Source organism: Oncorhynchus nerka, linkage group LG6, assembly GCF_034236695.1.
Source record: "Oncorhynchus nerka isolate Pitt River linkage group LG6, Oner_Uvic_2.0, whole genome shotgun sequence".
NCBI classification, from domain to species: Eukaryota; Metazoa; Chordata; class Actinopteri; order Salmoniformes; family Salmonidae; genus Oncorhynchus; species Oncorhynchus nerka.
Genome location: NC_088401.1, coordinates 72,684,207 through 72,699,756, shown reverse-complemented (window position 1 = coordinate 72,699,756; position 15,550 = coordinate 72,684,207). Strand labels below are relative to the sequence as shown.

The 15,550-nt window shown below is 44.4% G+C and overlaps 2 protein-coding genes across 5 annotated transcripts; one reads left to right on the top strand and one right to left on the bottom strand.

Moving 5' to 3' along the window:
- Positions 1–55: 55 nt before the first annotated feature.
- LOC115130935 (pre-mRNA-processing factor 39-like) lies at positions 56–11,869 on the top strand. Of its 3 annotated transcripts, XR_010464146.1 has the most exons (15): positions 56–155; positions 4,737–4,987; positions 5,148–5,273; positions 5,438–5,556; positions 5,775–5,942; positions 6,576–6,738; positions 6,944–7,048; positions 8,356–8,637; positions 8,722–8,848; positions 8,973–9,244; positions 9,688–9,872; positions 10,101–10,175; positions 10,344–10,521; positions 10,712–10,792; positions 10,882–10,971. XR_010464146.1 is itself a non-coding variant. In XM_065019850.1 (14 exons), the coding sequence occupies exons 1-14, from the start codon at positions 92–94 to the stop codon at positions 10,721–10,723; spliced, it is 2,127 nt and encodes a 708-aa protein (XP_064875922.1). In that variant the 5' UTR covers positions 56–91; the 3' UTR covers positions 10,724–11,869. The 3 variants fall into 3 exon arrangements, 2 of the variants coding, with proteins under 2 accessions (XP_064875922.1, XP_029518387.1); XM_065019850.1 differs by having other exon boundaries at positions 10,712–11,869; XM_029662527.2 differs by lacking the exon at positions 10,712–10,792 and having other exon boundaries at positions 57–155; positions 10,882–11,869.
- Positions 11,803–15,451, bottom strand: LOC115130936 (UBX domain-containing protein 1-like). Of its 2 annotated transcripts, none has more exons than XM_029662529.2 (10): positions 15,351–15,451; positions 14,667–14,729; positions 14,532–14,585; positions 14,249–14,388; positions 14,005–14,089; positions 13,578–13,769; positions 13,179–13,230; positions 12,947–13,066; positions 12,618–12,801; positions 11,803–12,379 (listed from the first exon to the last, which is right to left on the bottom strand). In XM_029662529.2, exons 2-10 carry the CDS (start codon positions 14,723–14,725, stop codon positions 12,339–12,341), a joined length of 927 nt encoding a protein of 308 aa, XP_029518389.1. In that variant the 5' UTR covers positions 14,726–14,729; positions 15,351–15,451; the 3' UTR covers positions 11,803–12,338. The 2 variants fall into 2 exon arrangements, with proteins under 2 accessions (XP_029518389.1, XP_029518390.1); XM_029662530.2 differs by having other exon boundaries at positions 14,667–14,725; positions 15,351–15,391.
- Between the last annotated feature and the right edge of the window lie 99 nt (positions 15,452–15,550).

The window sequence follows — 15,550 nt, the reverse complement described above, 5'->3', positions numbered from 1 at the left end:
AAAATACCGTGAATCAACGCTCAGCAAATTTTTTTATTCGGTTATCTTGCAGACAGTACTTGTCGCATGGAAGTGACGTATTTTTTTTGTCATGGCGGCAGAAGGCTCGGATTCAGAAGACCTGAACACCAACGGGCTAATGGAGGCTCCTTCAGGTTGTAAAAACATGAAATAATCTAAATATATTCACGAAGTTATTCAATGGTAACGCGGGATTCATATGTATAGTCGTTTGTATCTTTACTGTCAGCTAACAGTCGCAACTACGCCTGTGAAAAGATGGCTGGCTAGCTAACGTTAACTAGCTGACATGGCTAATATGAGTTTACGTTGCGCCAACTGGAGAAACCGAAAGTTGCCTCCCCCTAGCAAGTACCAGAGTTAATGCACTAGCACAGGGTTGGGCAACTTTGATGGGGGGTGGGGGTCCACAATAAATCTGAACTCATTATGGGGGGCCTCAGTGGCTCGCGGGTCTGCATACACACATCCATACCTACACATGTAGTCAGAGCCGGTCCTAGCCTTTTGGGGGCCCTAAGCTACATTTTGTTACCCCCACCTTGTGAGCAAAATATTTAAACTTTTTCCATCAGTGGATAGAGGGGGAGAAAAGGACGTTTTTAAATACATTTCCTGCAATTCTACCAGGGCTGGCCCCTGCTAAAAAAAAATATTGGTCCAGCGAAAGTCATCAATCTTTTAAGATCAATTGATTAGTCAATTTTGGAACATATTTTTCCATATGATTTAAATAACTATATGTGTTGAGCTTGTCTGATGCTTTAAGCTTTTGATGAAATAAGACACCAATGCCTTGAGGGAACCAGAGATGTAGGTAACCTTAAGCTGACCCAACTCTTTCTTTCTGTTCCTACTGGCTTTCTCCGATTCTGCCATTACTCTCCTGAAGTTTCCGGTAATAGGCTACACAAGGAGTCGGCAACCATTTCTCACGTGGAATGGCAATTTCTTACAATTTCTACCGATCTGCGTGCCAGTTATGGTTTTCATATGCACATTTTCCTTGAACTGTTAAATTTAATTTATAATAACGTCTTCATATTTCTAAATAATTTCATTCTATCCAAATGAAAATAACCTAAAAAGTAGCTTCTATTGCCACTTCCAACTATGTAAAATTGCCTACATAAAGCCAACAAATAAAAACAGTACATCCTGCAGGTAGAAAATATCCTGATTTAAAAATACATATCCTATAAATCATATTGGCCTGTCTGCAACAAACTTGAAACATTGCATCACCTTGGGTCTGGCCTGTAGCTTGCACTAGCGAACCTGTAACATTGTATAAAATATTCTGGGCCCTCAGTTTCCCACCAGTGAGCTCAAGACGGACACAGTTGTAGGCTCACCGTAGCTGACGACCAGCACCTCAACTGTTTTACTGCTTGAGCTCCTGTTCCTCTTCTAGAATATTAGCTCAAAAGTATTGTGGAGATCCTGCAACTACATATAAACAATACCAGCACCCAAAATGAGTACCTGAACCTATTTCAGTCCATGACAAGCACTGATAAGTAATCAGGTAGACCTATTTTATGACGTTTCCACTGGATCAGAGCATTACACGCTGAGTGGTTATCGAAAGGGAGAGGGCTGGAAAGATTTTTTTCAAATACATTGAGGAAGTAGTGTAATGCTCAATGGATGTAAAAACAGTCTTCGTTTCCTTACTATTTGATGTGAAAACATTACTTTGAGAAGCTCCACAGCTCATTAGTGATTGTGCTTGAAGCCAATCAAAAATACTATACCCCATTTATATGCCTATATTTGTGCGCAGGCCAGGTAGCCTATAGGCCTACTTCTATGCATGCGTGTCCTTACTCAACATTGACATGAGCACTCAAAACAAAAGGCAATGACTAAATTGTGTTGTTCACTTCACATATGTAGCATATGTTGTGCGCTCTACAGTGTCAACTCTGACAATGAACTGTAAGACTGGAATAATATTGAATGCATTAACAGAAATTACCATAACGAAAGTAAGAAACATTGTAGATTAGGAATTACCGAGAAATGTACTACTGGTGATATATGATGGGGAATTGACAGACACTAACAATCAAATGCAAACAATTCACACAATGAAGTTATGAAACAATGAATGTTCACAAATTGGTGGGAGAGAGCGCATTCTGGAGATAGAAGTGCATTGTGCATCTGGGCGCATGGTCAATCTGACGTCTGCATTGGCCATGCAGCATTTACGGTGACACGGCCTCAGCAAAAGACTGGGTACTTCTTGTGCTTCGCTGAGCAGTGCAGTTCTGTTATCAAGGGAGTGAGTTTGTGTTTATACAGGATGTACCGCCCCCCTACACACACCATATATATGTAGCAGTCATTCAACCTACTCATTCAAGAGCTTTTCTTTATTTGGACTACTTTCTACATTGTAGAACATCAAAACTATACAATAACACTTATGGAATCATGTAGTAACCAAAAAATAGTTAAATCAAAATATATTTAATATTCTTTAAAGTAGCCACCCTTTGCCTTTGATGACAGCTTTGCACACACTGTCCATTCTCAACTGGCTTCATGAGGTAGTCACTGGAATGCTTTTCCACAGTCTTGAAGGGGTTCCCACTTATGCTGAGCACTTGTTGGCTGCTTTACCTTCACTCTGTGGTCCAACTAATCCCAAACCATCTCAATTGGGTTGAGGTTGGGTGATTGTGGAGGCCAGGTCATCTGATGCAGCACTCCATCACTCTCCTTCTTGGTCAAATAGCCCTTACACAGCCTGGAGGTGTGTTGGGTCATTGTCCTGTTGAAAAACAAATGATAGTGCCACTAAGAGCAAACCAGTTGGGATGACGTATCGCTGCAGAATGCTGTGGTAGCCATACTGGTTAAGGGTGCCTTGAATTCTAAATAAATCACAGTGTCACCAGCAAAGCACCATCACACCTCTTCCTCCATGAGTCTCACAAAGACACAGCGGGTAGGAACCCCAAATCTAACATTTTCCTCGGTCTAATATCTCATCAGACAAAAGGACAGATTTCCCTCAGTCTTATGCCCATTGCTCGTGTTTCTTGGTCCAAGCAAGTCTCTTCTTATTGGTGTCCTTTAGTAGAAGTTTCTTTGCAGCAACTCAACCATGAAGGCCTGATTGACGTAGTCTCCTCTGAGCAGCTGCTGTTGAGATGTGTCTGTTACTTGAACTCTGTGAATCATTTTTTGGGCTGTTATCTGAGGTGCAGTTAATTGTCGATTTCTGAGGGTGGTAAACTCTAATGAACTTATCCTCTGCAGCAGAGGTAATTGGGTCTTCCTTTCCTGTGGCGGTCCTCATGAGAGACAGTTTCATCATAGCGCTTGATGGTTTTGGAGACTGCACTTACAGAAACTTTCAAAGTTCTTGAAATTTTCCGCATTGACTGACCTTCATGTTATAAAGGAATGATGGACTGTTGTTTCTCTTTCCGTATTCAAGCTGTTCTTGCCATAACATGGACTTGGTCTTTTACCAAATAGGGCTCTCTTCTGTATACCACCTCTACCTTGTCACAACACAACTGATTAGCTCAAATGCATTAAGAAGGAAAGAAATTCCACAAATTAACTTTTAACAAGGCACACCTGTTAATTGAAATGCATTCCAGGTAACTACCCTATGAAGCTGGTTGAGAGGATGCCAAGAGTGTACAAAGCTGTCAGCAACGCAAAGGGTGGCTACTTTGAAGAATCTAAAATATATTTTGATTTGTTTAACACTTTTTTGTTTACTACATGATTCCATATGTGTTATTTCATAGTTTTGATGTCTTCATTATTATTCTACAATGTAGGAAATGTATACTGTATATTTGCTACTGCTCGACTAAAAATATTTTGGTCGACCAACAGCCTATCGACCAGTCGACTATTTGGGGTCAGTTCTAAATTCTATACATTTTGGAATGGGGGCATATAGAAAGTGTTGCAGTTTTAAAGCAACTTTGCTGCAAATCTACACATTTTGCCATGGGGTGGTGAGAAAATGTTTGCCGTTTTTAATATGATATCTGAGTGCAAGTGACTAGCCAAATTCAATTGGGGCCCCGGGTCGATAATTCGACCATGATTACTACTTGCCTAAACATCAGAATTCTATGCAATTCAACGTTGAGTCTTCAGGCACGTTTACTACAAATTTAGATAGCTTGCCACTAGACTAGCTTGTCACTAGACTAATTTACCAATCTAAAAAATGTTAGCTGAAATTAGCTAATTGAGTGACTGATATAACAAGAAAAACTGCTGATGCACAACCACATTTTGACATTTTGAAATTGTATTCTACGATTTTAACTCTCAACAGTAGGTTGAGGCCCCGACTGAGTTCCAGTCAGGTCGCCAGTTACCCATCCCTGCACTAGCTAGTACTTGCCAGGCCGGGTCTTTTATTATGGTATAGTAAGCTGATCTAACCAGTGTAGATGCAGACATTAGTCGCATCATGCCCCCTGCTGCTCCGTCCCCGGCCATTGTTATGAGTGTAGTGATTTGTGTGTAGTACCTAGAAATACTCATCAATGATTGGCTAAAAACACCATCAGTGATTGGAATTCCCCTTATAATGGCAGTAATCTACATTTAATCTGTAAATTACATTTGATTAGGACTATGCGTCATTGAGCAGGCCAGCCATTTCTTTGTGTTATAGATAAAACAAATTATTCCATGTGTAACTTTCTAAATTTCTCATTTAATAGCTCTGGAAGCCATGGAGGCTGTCCAACTTCCAACAGAGAAGGAAGAGGCATCAGAGGAGAATGGTGGAGGAGGAGCCTCTGAGGCTCCAGAAGCAGCAGCTGCGACATCATACAACATGCCTCTGGCAGAGAATGAGGAGGAAGAAGACGGAGAGTTCCCTGCGGACTTTGACCGACTCTGGAAGCTGGCCCATGACAATCCACAGGACTTCTCTAGCTGGACTGACCTACTGCAGTACTGTGAGCAAGAGGTGAAAAGAGCTGAGGAGACAGACAAGACTCCTATTGCCATTTTGTCATACGCCTAAAGCTCTTCTGCATTAATAATGCATAGCTAACTATACCACTGTTGTTCAGATGTGCACTGTTGAAGTGGAATTTGCAGCTAACCAGATTTCTAATTGTCCCCAGAGTCACATGACAGCGTCACGTCGGGCGCTGGTAGCCTTTCTGGCACGGTACCCACTGTGCTACGGATACTGGAAGAAGTTTGCTGACCTGGAGCGACGTGCTGGCTACACCAACAAAGCTCAGGAGGTATGAGGATGAGGTGGAGTGTGTTTGGCACATGGATGTGTGTCTTGTTATGTGGTCTGCTGACTGACATTTTTTATTGACAAAAAGGCACATTCTTCTCTCTCACAGTATGTAATGGCTTTAGTTCCATAACATTCATGTGTAATGTTGTTTTGTTGTTCCAGGTGTGTGTTCAGGGTCTGAAGGCCATTCCCCTTAGTGTAGATCTGTGGATCCACTACATTAACCTGCTACTGGGCACGCTCAACATGAACCTGCCAGAGTCCTCTCAGCGCATTCGCAGGTACACACTCCTATACTCTTAAACACACAGTACCACACTTATATACATTCAACACTAGCCAGCCTTTACTTTCAATATTAGCCTGAACACTCCAAATGTTTTAATTCAGTATTTATTCTCATTCACAGAATGAATGTTCAAATAAAGATACGGAGCCCTAACTCTTTTTTAATAGATGTCAGATAGCCTGATACCTGTCTCTTGTCACTTCTCCCCAGTGCATTTGAGGAGGCGGTGACGGCAGCAGGACTGGACTTCCACTCTGACCGTCTGTGGGAGCTGTACATCGAGTGGGAGAAGGAGCAGGGAGACATGAAGGCTGCCACTGGAGTCTACGACAGAGTCCTCAGAGTCCCCACTCAGCTGTACAGCAGCCACTATGAGAAGTGAGACTATACACATTCACAAACAGTACACTCTCTCTACTAAGAAAAAGAGTAGAGCTTCAAATCAGTCAAAACTCTAAACTATAGGGCCTCCCGAGTGGCGCAGCGGTCAAAGGCGCTAGAGGTGTCACTACGGACCCTGGTTCGTTTCCGGACTGTATCACAACCGGCCGTAACCGGGATTATCATAGGGCGGTGCACAATTGGCCCAGCGTCGGGAGGGTTTGGCCGAGGGGTCTTTACTTGGCTCATCTCGCTCTAGAAACTCGTTGTGGCGGGCCGGGCGCCTGCAGGCTGACCTCGGTCGTCAGGTGAACAGTGTTTCCTCCGACACATTGATGCGGCTGGCTTCCGGGTTAAGCGGGCGGGTGTTAAGAAGCATGGTTTGGTGGGTCATGTTTCGGGAAGGACGCATGACTCAGCCTTCGCCTCCCGAGCCCATTGGGGAGTTGCAGCGATGAGACAATATCGAAAAAGGGGGTAAAAAATATATATATGAAGTATAAAATCGTAACCTTTTATTAAATGATAGATTTTAATAATTATCAAACTCACTTCCCATTATGGACCTCATATTTGCTGACCTGGTGAATCTGATCCACTTTCTCCGTCCCTCCTATCTCTCTCTTACAGATTCAAGACTCATCTTAATGCCCATGCGCCCAAGGACGTCCTCTCAGCAGTGGAGTATGAGGGGTTGCTTGAGGAATCTAAACAGAGCCACAAGACTGAGAAGTCTGAGTTGGCTGAGGGGGAAGAGGAGTTACCACCTGGGGAAGAGAAGGAACCTACAGAGGTGGATTACAAATGACAAATCCCTAGTAATGTTGGATTAAGATTTAACATGATATTTAACACGAGTGTCAGATGCTGCCAAAATAGCATAAAGTGGAGACATTTCAAGCTATGGAGTAAGGCTATGGTATAGGATCTTAACTTTGATTTTACACGGATTTAAAAGTCTGCCATCATAACTGTCATGTTATGTTTCACCCAATCAGGAAGAGCTGATTCCGAAAATGCGAGAGCTCCTATTGGCTCGAAGAGAGAAGGTGTACCAAGACCTGGAGGGAGAGGTCAGGAAGAGGTGGAACTTTGAGGAAGCTGTGAGTTACCCCTGGAACACACACACATCCCTTCTATGTGCAACTCAGAAGCAATGATTGAAGCATGACACGCTATATATACAAAAGTATGTGGACACGCATTCAAATGAGTGGATTCGGCTATTTCAGCCACACCTGTTGCTGACGGGTGTATAAAATCGAGCACACAGCCATGTAATCTTCATAGACTAACATTGGCAGTAGAATGGCCTTACTGAAGAGCTCAGTAACTTTGAACATGGTACCGTCATAGGATGCCACCTTTCCAACAAGTCAGTTTGTAAAATGTCTGCCCTGCTAGAGCTGCCCCGGTCAACTGTAAGTGCTGTTATTGTGAATTGGAAACGTCTCGGATCAACAACGGCTCAGCCGCAAAGTGGTAGACCACACAAGCTCACAGAACGGGACCACCGAGTGCTGAAGCGCGTAGCGCGTAACAATGGTCTATCCTTGGTTGCAACACTCACTACCGAGATCCAAACTGCCTCTGCACAAGAAATGTTTGTCGGGAGCTTCGTCAAATGGGCTTCCATGGCTGAGCAGCTGCACACAAGCCTAAGATCACCATGCGCAATGCCAAGCATTGGCTAAAGTGGTGTAAAGCTTGCCGCTATTGGACTCAGGAGAAGTGGAAACGTGTTCTCTGGAGTGATGAATCACACTTCAACATCTGGCAGTCCGACGGAAGAATCTGGGTTTGGCGGATTCCAGTAGAACGCTACCTGCCACAATGCATTGTGCCAACTGTAAAGTTTGGTGGAGGAGGAATAATGGTCTGGGGTTGTTTTTTAGGGCTCGGGCTAGGCCCCTTAGTTCCAGTGAAGGGAAATCTTAATGCTACAGCATATAATGACATTTTAGATGATGCTGTGCTTCCAACTTTGTGGAAACATCAGCATGACAATGTTCCTTGCTCAAAGCGAGTTCCATACAGAAAAGGTTTGCCGAGATTAGTGTGGAAGAACTTGACTGGCTTGCACAGAGCCCTGTCCTCAACCCCATTGAACACCTTTGGGATGAATTGGAATGCGAGTCCGGCCTAATCGCCCGACCTCACTAATAATCTTGTGGCTGAATGGAAGCAAGTCCCCGCAGCAATGTTCCAACATCTAGTGGAAAGCCTTCACAGAAGAGTGGAGACTGTTATTGCTGCAAAGGGGGGACCAACTCCACATTAGTAAACATGATTTTGGAATGAGATGTTCGACGAGCAGGTGTCCACACTCTTTTGGTCAAGTAGTGTACTTTCATTGGTTGGAAACATTTACTTATCTTCTCTTCTGTTCCCATTCCTCCCTTCTTTCCAGATCAAGCGTCCATATTTCCACGTGAAGCCTCTGGACCGGACCCAGCTGAGGGCCTGGCACTCCTACCTGGACTGGGAGCTCACCGAGCTGGGGGGGGGCGGTGAAAAGGAGGTGAAGACCGAGACCGAACCAGAGGCCATGGAGGGCCAGGAAGAGGAGCAAAAGGAGGAAAAGGAGGGGTCAAAGAGCAGTGAGATCGTTGCCGGGGGAGACCGGAGGGTACGGATCCTGTTTGAGCGCTGTCTGATTGCCTGCGCTCTCTACGAGGAGTTCTGGACCAAGGTAAGGAGGGGCTGCAGGGTGTGTGTGTCAGTAACATGTTTGTATGTCAGTGTGACTAATGTATACTGAATGCATGTTTTTCAGTATGTTCAGTACCTGGAATCTCAGAGTCTGGACGAGGCGCGGGGAGTGTTTCGGCGAGCCTGTGAGATCCACCTGGCCCACAAACACACCATGCACCTGCAGTGGGCCACCTTCGAGGAGAGGCATGGTGAGAGAGGAAGAGATACGTCACATTGTTCACCTTTTCACTTTCACCTCAAATGTGATACACAGGACACCATTACCCAGTGTTGTAGCCCATTCACGTCCTCCTCCCCTCCATCTCCTCCCAGGTGACCTAACAGAGGCACGGCGAGTGTTGGAGGCTCTGGAAACCTCAGTGCCGGGATTGGCCATGGTCCGGCTGCGCAGGGCGGGGCTAGAGAGACGGGCGGGCCGGCTAGATGAATCAGAAGCTCTGCTCAGGGACGCGGTGGCCCAGGCCAAAGAGACACCTCACCTCCATGCGTTCTACTCCATCAAACTGGCCCGGCTGCTGCTGAAGCTCTGCAAGAACCCTAGCAAGGCCCGGGGAGTCCTGCAGGAGGCGCTGGAGATTAGCCCGGTGAGAGGAGGGGAACAAATGAAAAGATTTAGGGAAAGGGGGATACCTAGTCAGTTGTCCAACTGAATGTATTCAACTGAAATGTGTCTTCCGCATTTAACCCAACCCCTCTGAATCAGAGAGGTGCTGGGGGCTGCCATAATCAACATCCACGTCTTCGGTGCCCGGGGAACAGTGGGTTAACAGCCTTGCTCAGGGGTAGAACGACAGATTTTTAACATGTCAGCTCTGGGATTCAATCCAGCAACCTTCCGGTTACTGGCCCAACGCTCTAAGCATCGACTGAAAAAGGAAGGATCACATTTAAGATGCAATTGGGATTGAATATCAGGGATGGAACATGGAAAATAGTCCAGATCTAAACCTCATAGAAAATGTAACCTGTCAGAGCATCATTTATCATTGTTTGTTGTTCCCTCTTTAATGTCCCCTCTGTTTTCCAGGATGACGGTAAGCTGCACCTGAACCTGCTGGAGCTGGAGGTGTCCGGTGACCCCAGAGGGTCGGCCGAGGGGGTGCAGCAGTGTGTGACGCGGGCGCTGGCCGCACCCCTCTCCCCACAGACCAAGATCCTCTTCTCCCAGAGGGGCCTGCAGTACGCTGAGGACTATGGGACCTCTGTGCAAAGGTCAGGGGTCATAGGATTGTTTGTTGTTTTTAGATACAATCAGGAACCTGGAGAAAATAAAACAAGCATTTTATTCTGCCCATATTTGATTTAATGGTATAAAATCAACCAACCAGGAGAAATGACTGTACTGTTGCTGTCCTATGGCCTGCAGTGTGCCAACAGTCTGAGGAGCATCACTTTACCATGTTTTAAATGACTGTGCTGTTGCTGTTCTCTGGCCTGCAGTGTGCTAACAGTCTATGAGGAGCATCAGAAGCTACTGAAAGAGCTCGGCAACAAGAAGAGAGTGGCTGAGAACGGGTGAGATTATAACGTATCTATCAATATCATGCAAGGGTTTATACCTGTAAAATTGTGTGATGTTGTGACACTTTTTTTTGTTGATCTGAAGCTGTTCATGGAGAAGCAAATGGGTAAACTGTTCATGGATTGGTTATTGACGCAGTTGTTATATTGATTGATCTGCAGAGACAGTGAGGACCCAGAGAAGATGAGTAAAGGAGAAGATGGCTCTGCTGTGCCTGCTCCACCACAAGCCCCTCCCACAATGCCCCATGTCCCCATGACGACGCCACCTCCACCCATGATGGGTGGGGACATGAGTACGGTTCATGCAGGCTATGGAGGATATGGAAGCTGGCATCAGGTATGACAGGGATTGTTACGCTGTACAAACTGATACGAGCCAAATATCGTCTACATACGGTCTTAAACGATCAGTGCTTCTTTTGAAATTGAGCCAGATAGAGGAGAGACACTGAAGCTCTCAAATTCAAATCTGAACATCAAAGCCAGTTCCACTGCTTTTTTTTATTTTATTCTTCCCCTCTAATCAGGGACTGATTTAGACCTGGGACACCAGGTGGGTGCAATTATCAGGTAGAACAGAAAACCAGAAGTAGTCCGAACCTCGTAGGGTAAGATCTGAATACCCCTGCACTAAAATGTTGTTTAGAGAGCGGGTGTTCCTTCACTTGCCCTTTTTTAAAGTGTTCTTCTCTTTCAGCAACCACAGTATGGGGGATACGGAGGCTACCAGCAAGCCTGGAACTACAATCAGGGTTACTACCCTCCCAGCTAAGGGTGAAGAGAACTCCTGTGACACACCAACTGACAGCAGGGGTTACCAGAGATGATTCAGCATTGACGACCCAGTGTTCACATGTTTAAACTCCATGGATGCACCCCAAATGGCACATTATGCCCTATATAGTGCACTACCTTTGACAAGGGCCCATAGAGCTCTGGTCAAAAGTAGTGAACTTTGTAGGGAATAGGGTGCAAACTCATATCTTTTATCAGGAACAGGGGTGGGACCTGTGACGTCTACTACTCGTTTGGTCTTTGAAAATGTGCTCTTGTACATTGTTTTAATGATAAACTATTTTTGTATTCTCTTCTACATGCAGCCCCTTTCATTTTAAGCAAAACAGTCTCTCCATACCTCCTGTATTATTGTCATTCCAGAAGTATAGGCTAGTCATTTTTTCTAATGTACATAATGGTGTTTTATAGTTGTGAAGTTAAAGCGCTTTTCATTAACGAGCAGGTTAAGATCAATCTATTGTGTCCTTCATTCAAGTTTCTGTCCATTCGAGTCCTCCAGTGTCGTCGTCCTCCAGACAGAAGATAGGGAAGCCATGTTGTATGCAGGTGTACCAGTGCCTCTGGACTCAGAGGTTAAGTAAAGAATAATAACTGAATAGGTACGCTGTGCTGTACCTAGTGGACATGTCTAAAACCAACAGCATCAGTCATGTTTGGTCAAACTTCAGAGTAGAAAACTGTTAAATGTTTGGCTAAATCCACCACACAACTTTAGCCTTTTTTAAATCACTCAGTTTTTTAAATACCATTCCATTTCTGTTGTGTTTTAGTGCATCCAATCCATTGTACTCAAAAAAGGCATGCACAAATACACTGAAAATGTATGACAATGTAACTTTTAATCTTCACTTTTACATTGTTCAATAAAACATTTGAGTGAAGCACAATGCATTTTTGGGACTCTTGATATGACACACATGATTTCTTAAGAGTGTATCTTAACTGTCATGCACATATAAGGAACTCTCACCAGTCAGTAAGATACAAAGCTGACTTAGGTCATCAAGTTTTGCAGCTTTCTCGTAAAAGTACATTATGTGAAGTTTTAAAGTATGTTCAGTCCACCATGTAACTCCAAGTGATTATGCAATAACACCACTGTCAAATTGTTTAACTTATAAAAACTATAACTTCAATACAGTGGAAAGTCGCAGTGTCTCAACAGCAGCCATGTCTTACACTTTAGGCCCCTTGAGAATCAATGGTCATCCATCTTGTGTTGCTATTTAAAATTAAAGCTCAATGTTTGTTGAAGGAGAATCAATCCATAGTTGACATCCTGGTCATTGTCCTGTTGTGATAAATGATGTGTGGAATTGAGGTTGGCTCATAAAGCATGTTTTTACTTCAGGGTCCTTATTTCTTGGCAACGACCAGCACAGCTGAAGGCACCAAACCTGAACAATGACACAAAACAGTTAAGACAGTACGACACAAACTACAACACACCTAAATATCAGATTAGATTCCTCTAAAACTGATCTGACAACACAGGATAGATGAAAGTAGTACGTCTTTGGCTGGTTTTGACGTCTCGTCCTTTCAGATTAGTGCAGATGAAGGAGAGGAAGCCCCTTTGAACTATTGCGATTCTCCCTGTTCAAGCCCAGTAAGACGGGCATCCTGTCTGCTCACCCAGCTCCTGCAGGGGTTTCTCCATGTCCAGTTCTGTGTAGACGCGGCGGGGGTACGGGGACAGCAGCGTGAAGTCCTGGCCTTCGGGGGCGTTGCCGTTCATCTGGACGTAGACGCGCACAGCAGCTAGCGGCTCCTGTGCCTTGAACACTGAGGTCAGCGCCGAGCCGTCCAGCATTCGCACCTGAGGACAGGAGGATAAATAAATAAACGACATTGACTGTTGAGACAAACTCATCAAAAATATCTGTTGTGTCAAAATGCGTTGTACATCAGTTGTGAGTATGAACAGAATGTGAACTAGGCTGTAGACATCCATGGCCTCTTACCTGGATTCTGCACTCGTTATAGTCCTTCTTGGCGGGAGGCGGGCCCTGACTGGGCGGAGAGGAGGGAGGGCCCTCTGCTGAAGGGGAGGTTAGAGCTGTACTGGAAGAACCGCCTCCAAACTGGAGAGGAGTAGAAGGGGTTAGTGAGTTCAACTCTTTCTATGAAAGACATGGAGACATTATTTAGCAACAGTTCAGCATACGAGTCAGATGCAGTAGGTGTAGTCAGTACCTTAAGTGCTCTCTCCTCTCTGTCGCGTGCTATCTTGTCTCGCACCCGCTGCCTGAGAAAGAGAGGGTATTCATTGGACAAAGAGAAGAGTTGTAGAATGGGAATAGACTTTAGAGACATTTACAAAAACGAACTATTGGCTGTGTATGTAAACCTTACTAGCTATTCTTGTTTCCTCAATTCCTCTCAAAGCTCATTGAAGGAGGTTGTTCAAGGATCCTCTCCTCCAATGTTCTTTGAGACAACAGCCATTGGCCAATTTTGAGAGCATCAAATCCATCCGTGATGCATTGTGGGTAAATTGTGACTGCCTAGCTGATCTACAAATAATAATACTTATATGTAAGGTATTTTGTAAATCAGTTCAAATCAAACAAGCCCATTGACTTCATGGCTTACTTGGCCATTTTGTCATCATTCTTCTCTCTCTGGCGCAGGTCGACCATTTTTTTCATCTCATCTTCCTGCAGTTTCTGTTTGACCTGCAGCAGCTCCTGGCCCTGCCTCCTCCTTTGCTTCTCTCTGTCTACTTCCTCTGCTCGTTCCCTCTCTCTCCGCTCCTCCTGCTTCACCCGCATCAGCTCCTCTAGCCTGGTACACACAGAAACACACACATGGAAGTAGACAAAGAAATGGACACACACACAAAGAAACAGACACAAACACAGGCTTCATTGTATGCTGTCTCATTGCATTTTCGACTGAAAGCTTTTGCTGACACTTGATAATCTCTTTGAGTAACATTATTGACCAAACCTGACATTTCCCCACTGACAGAATAAAACAAGTGTGTAAACAGAACCTCAGTAGAGGTGAATTATCTGACCTCTTTATCTGCTCACGTTTCTCCTCCTCTGTCATTGGTCGTTTGGTATCCCCGTCATGGATCATCTGGTCACTACCGTCTGTAGCTAAAAGGTAGAGTTGACATAGAAGAGGTAGGGGACAAGAAAACAATGTAAACCAACAACCATGTTAACCAGTAATGGGAAGTACAAGCCATAGTTATGAGGTTATAACAATATGAGTAATAACAATACAATATGCTGCCCTGACCATTGACCACTTACCAGGGTCTGTTCCTTCTGCTGCGGTTTGGGCTGCTGGGCTGGGCTGTTGTGGGTCACTTCCTCCAGTTCCACCAAGCACGTTCCCCACAGGAGGTACATAGGGCTCGTCAATGTCTGGGTCACCCTCATGTTCCATTAGCCTGTGGAAGGAAGCCATAATGGAAGAAAGAAATGACAAATCAGTTATTCCATGTGAATTACTCAACTGACCATCTGTAAAATTGAGCTGTGGATTTAGAAGCCTCTGAGGCCAGCTCACCAAAGCCTCTGCCAGCTGACTTACCAGTCCATGGCCCGCTCTATGCCCTGGTTTCCTGTGTGTGCCACAGCCTTTTCCCTGAAAGCAGTAGACAGACAGGACCAGAGTTGATATTTAGTGTGTCGAAAAATAGCCACATTAATTCAGTTTGCTACTTACGCTCTGTTTCTGTCAAAGCCCATTTCCAGCAGGCTGTCCAACGTCGTCTGTTCTGCCATCTTGCTGAGAGAACATGGAAGTTAAGAAGACAAGTTTCACTTTGGAGTCAGATACTGTAGGCAAGGAGGTGAGCATGTAAAGTAGCCCTAAACAGGTATTAACTATACTAGTGTAAATGATTTAGAATCAGGTTGAACCAATTACATGTTACCCGAATAACTCGTGAGCTAGTTACATGGGTTGTTATTACATAGTTCCATAATGTGCTAGCTGTGTAGTTATTTGACTGGATTGAACTGGCTATGAAGATAACAAAGCAGCATCCCTTAGGTAACGTCCCGCAGGAAACATTTTGGTATCTACACAGACCACCACATGAATATCATTCATAAACCAAAGAAGAATTGCCCAGTAACTTTGCCGTATTATCTATGTTTACATATGGACTAGCTATTGTTAGCCAGCTAACTAACGTTAGCTTGATGGACGAATGAGATGGCTCATTTCAGTTAGCCTCTCCTGCTAGCTGTAACAAGAAAAACTGTTTGCAAAGTAAATTGATGATGCTCTGTACAATAGAGGGTGACTATTGCATTATACTTGCCAAAATGATAGAGATCAACAATTTCATAAACGTTATTTTACTAAATAGCATTATTTGTTTGAGAAACATTAGCAACTCACATTCGGAATCAGTCAACAAACACCGCTTCCAATCTTGTCACATGCGAGCAAGTATGGAGGCCCAATAGGATACAAAATGACCGCATTTTCCAAACATTCTCATTCACAGAAAATTGCTGCCATCTAGTGGACCTTACACTAGCAGTATCCGTATAACAGTTTGCATTATAGTTGTCCCCAGTCGTGTGTATAAACCCTGG

Excerpts from the sequence above, each read along its gene's own strand:
- LOC115130936 (XM_029662529.2), bottom strand. The coding sequence starts at position 14,725 with ATGGCAGAACAGACGACGTTGGACAGCCTGCTGGAAATGGGCTTTGAC. Across the intron at positions 14,389-14,531 it reads ATAGAGCGGGCCATGGACTG|GCTAATGGAACATGAGGGTG; the intron begins GTAAGTCAGCTG and ends TTCCTTCCACAG. Across the intron at positions 12,380-12,617 it reads GAAACCCCTGCAGGAGCTGG|GTTTGGTGCCTTCAGCTGTG; the intron begins GTGAGCAGACAG and ends GTCATTGTTCAG.
- LOC115130935 (XM_029662527.2), top strand. The coding sequence starts at position 92 with ATGGCGGCAGAAGGCTCGGATTCAGAAGACCTGAACACCAACGGGCTA. Across the intron at positions 9,245-9,687 it reads AGGCGCTGGAGATTAGCCCG|GATGACGGTAAGCTGCACCT; the intron begins GTGAGAGGAGGG and ends TCTGTTTTCCAG. Across the intron at positions 10,176-10,343 it reads AAGAGAGTGGCTGAGAACGG|AGACAGTGAGGACCCAGAGA; the intron begins GTGAGATTATAA and ends ATTGATCTGCAG.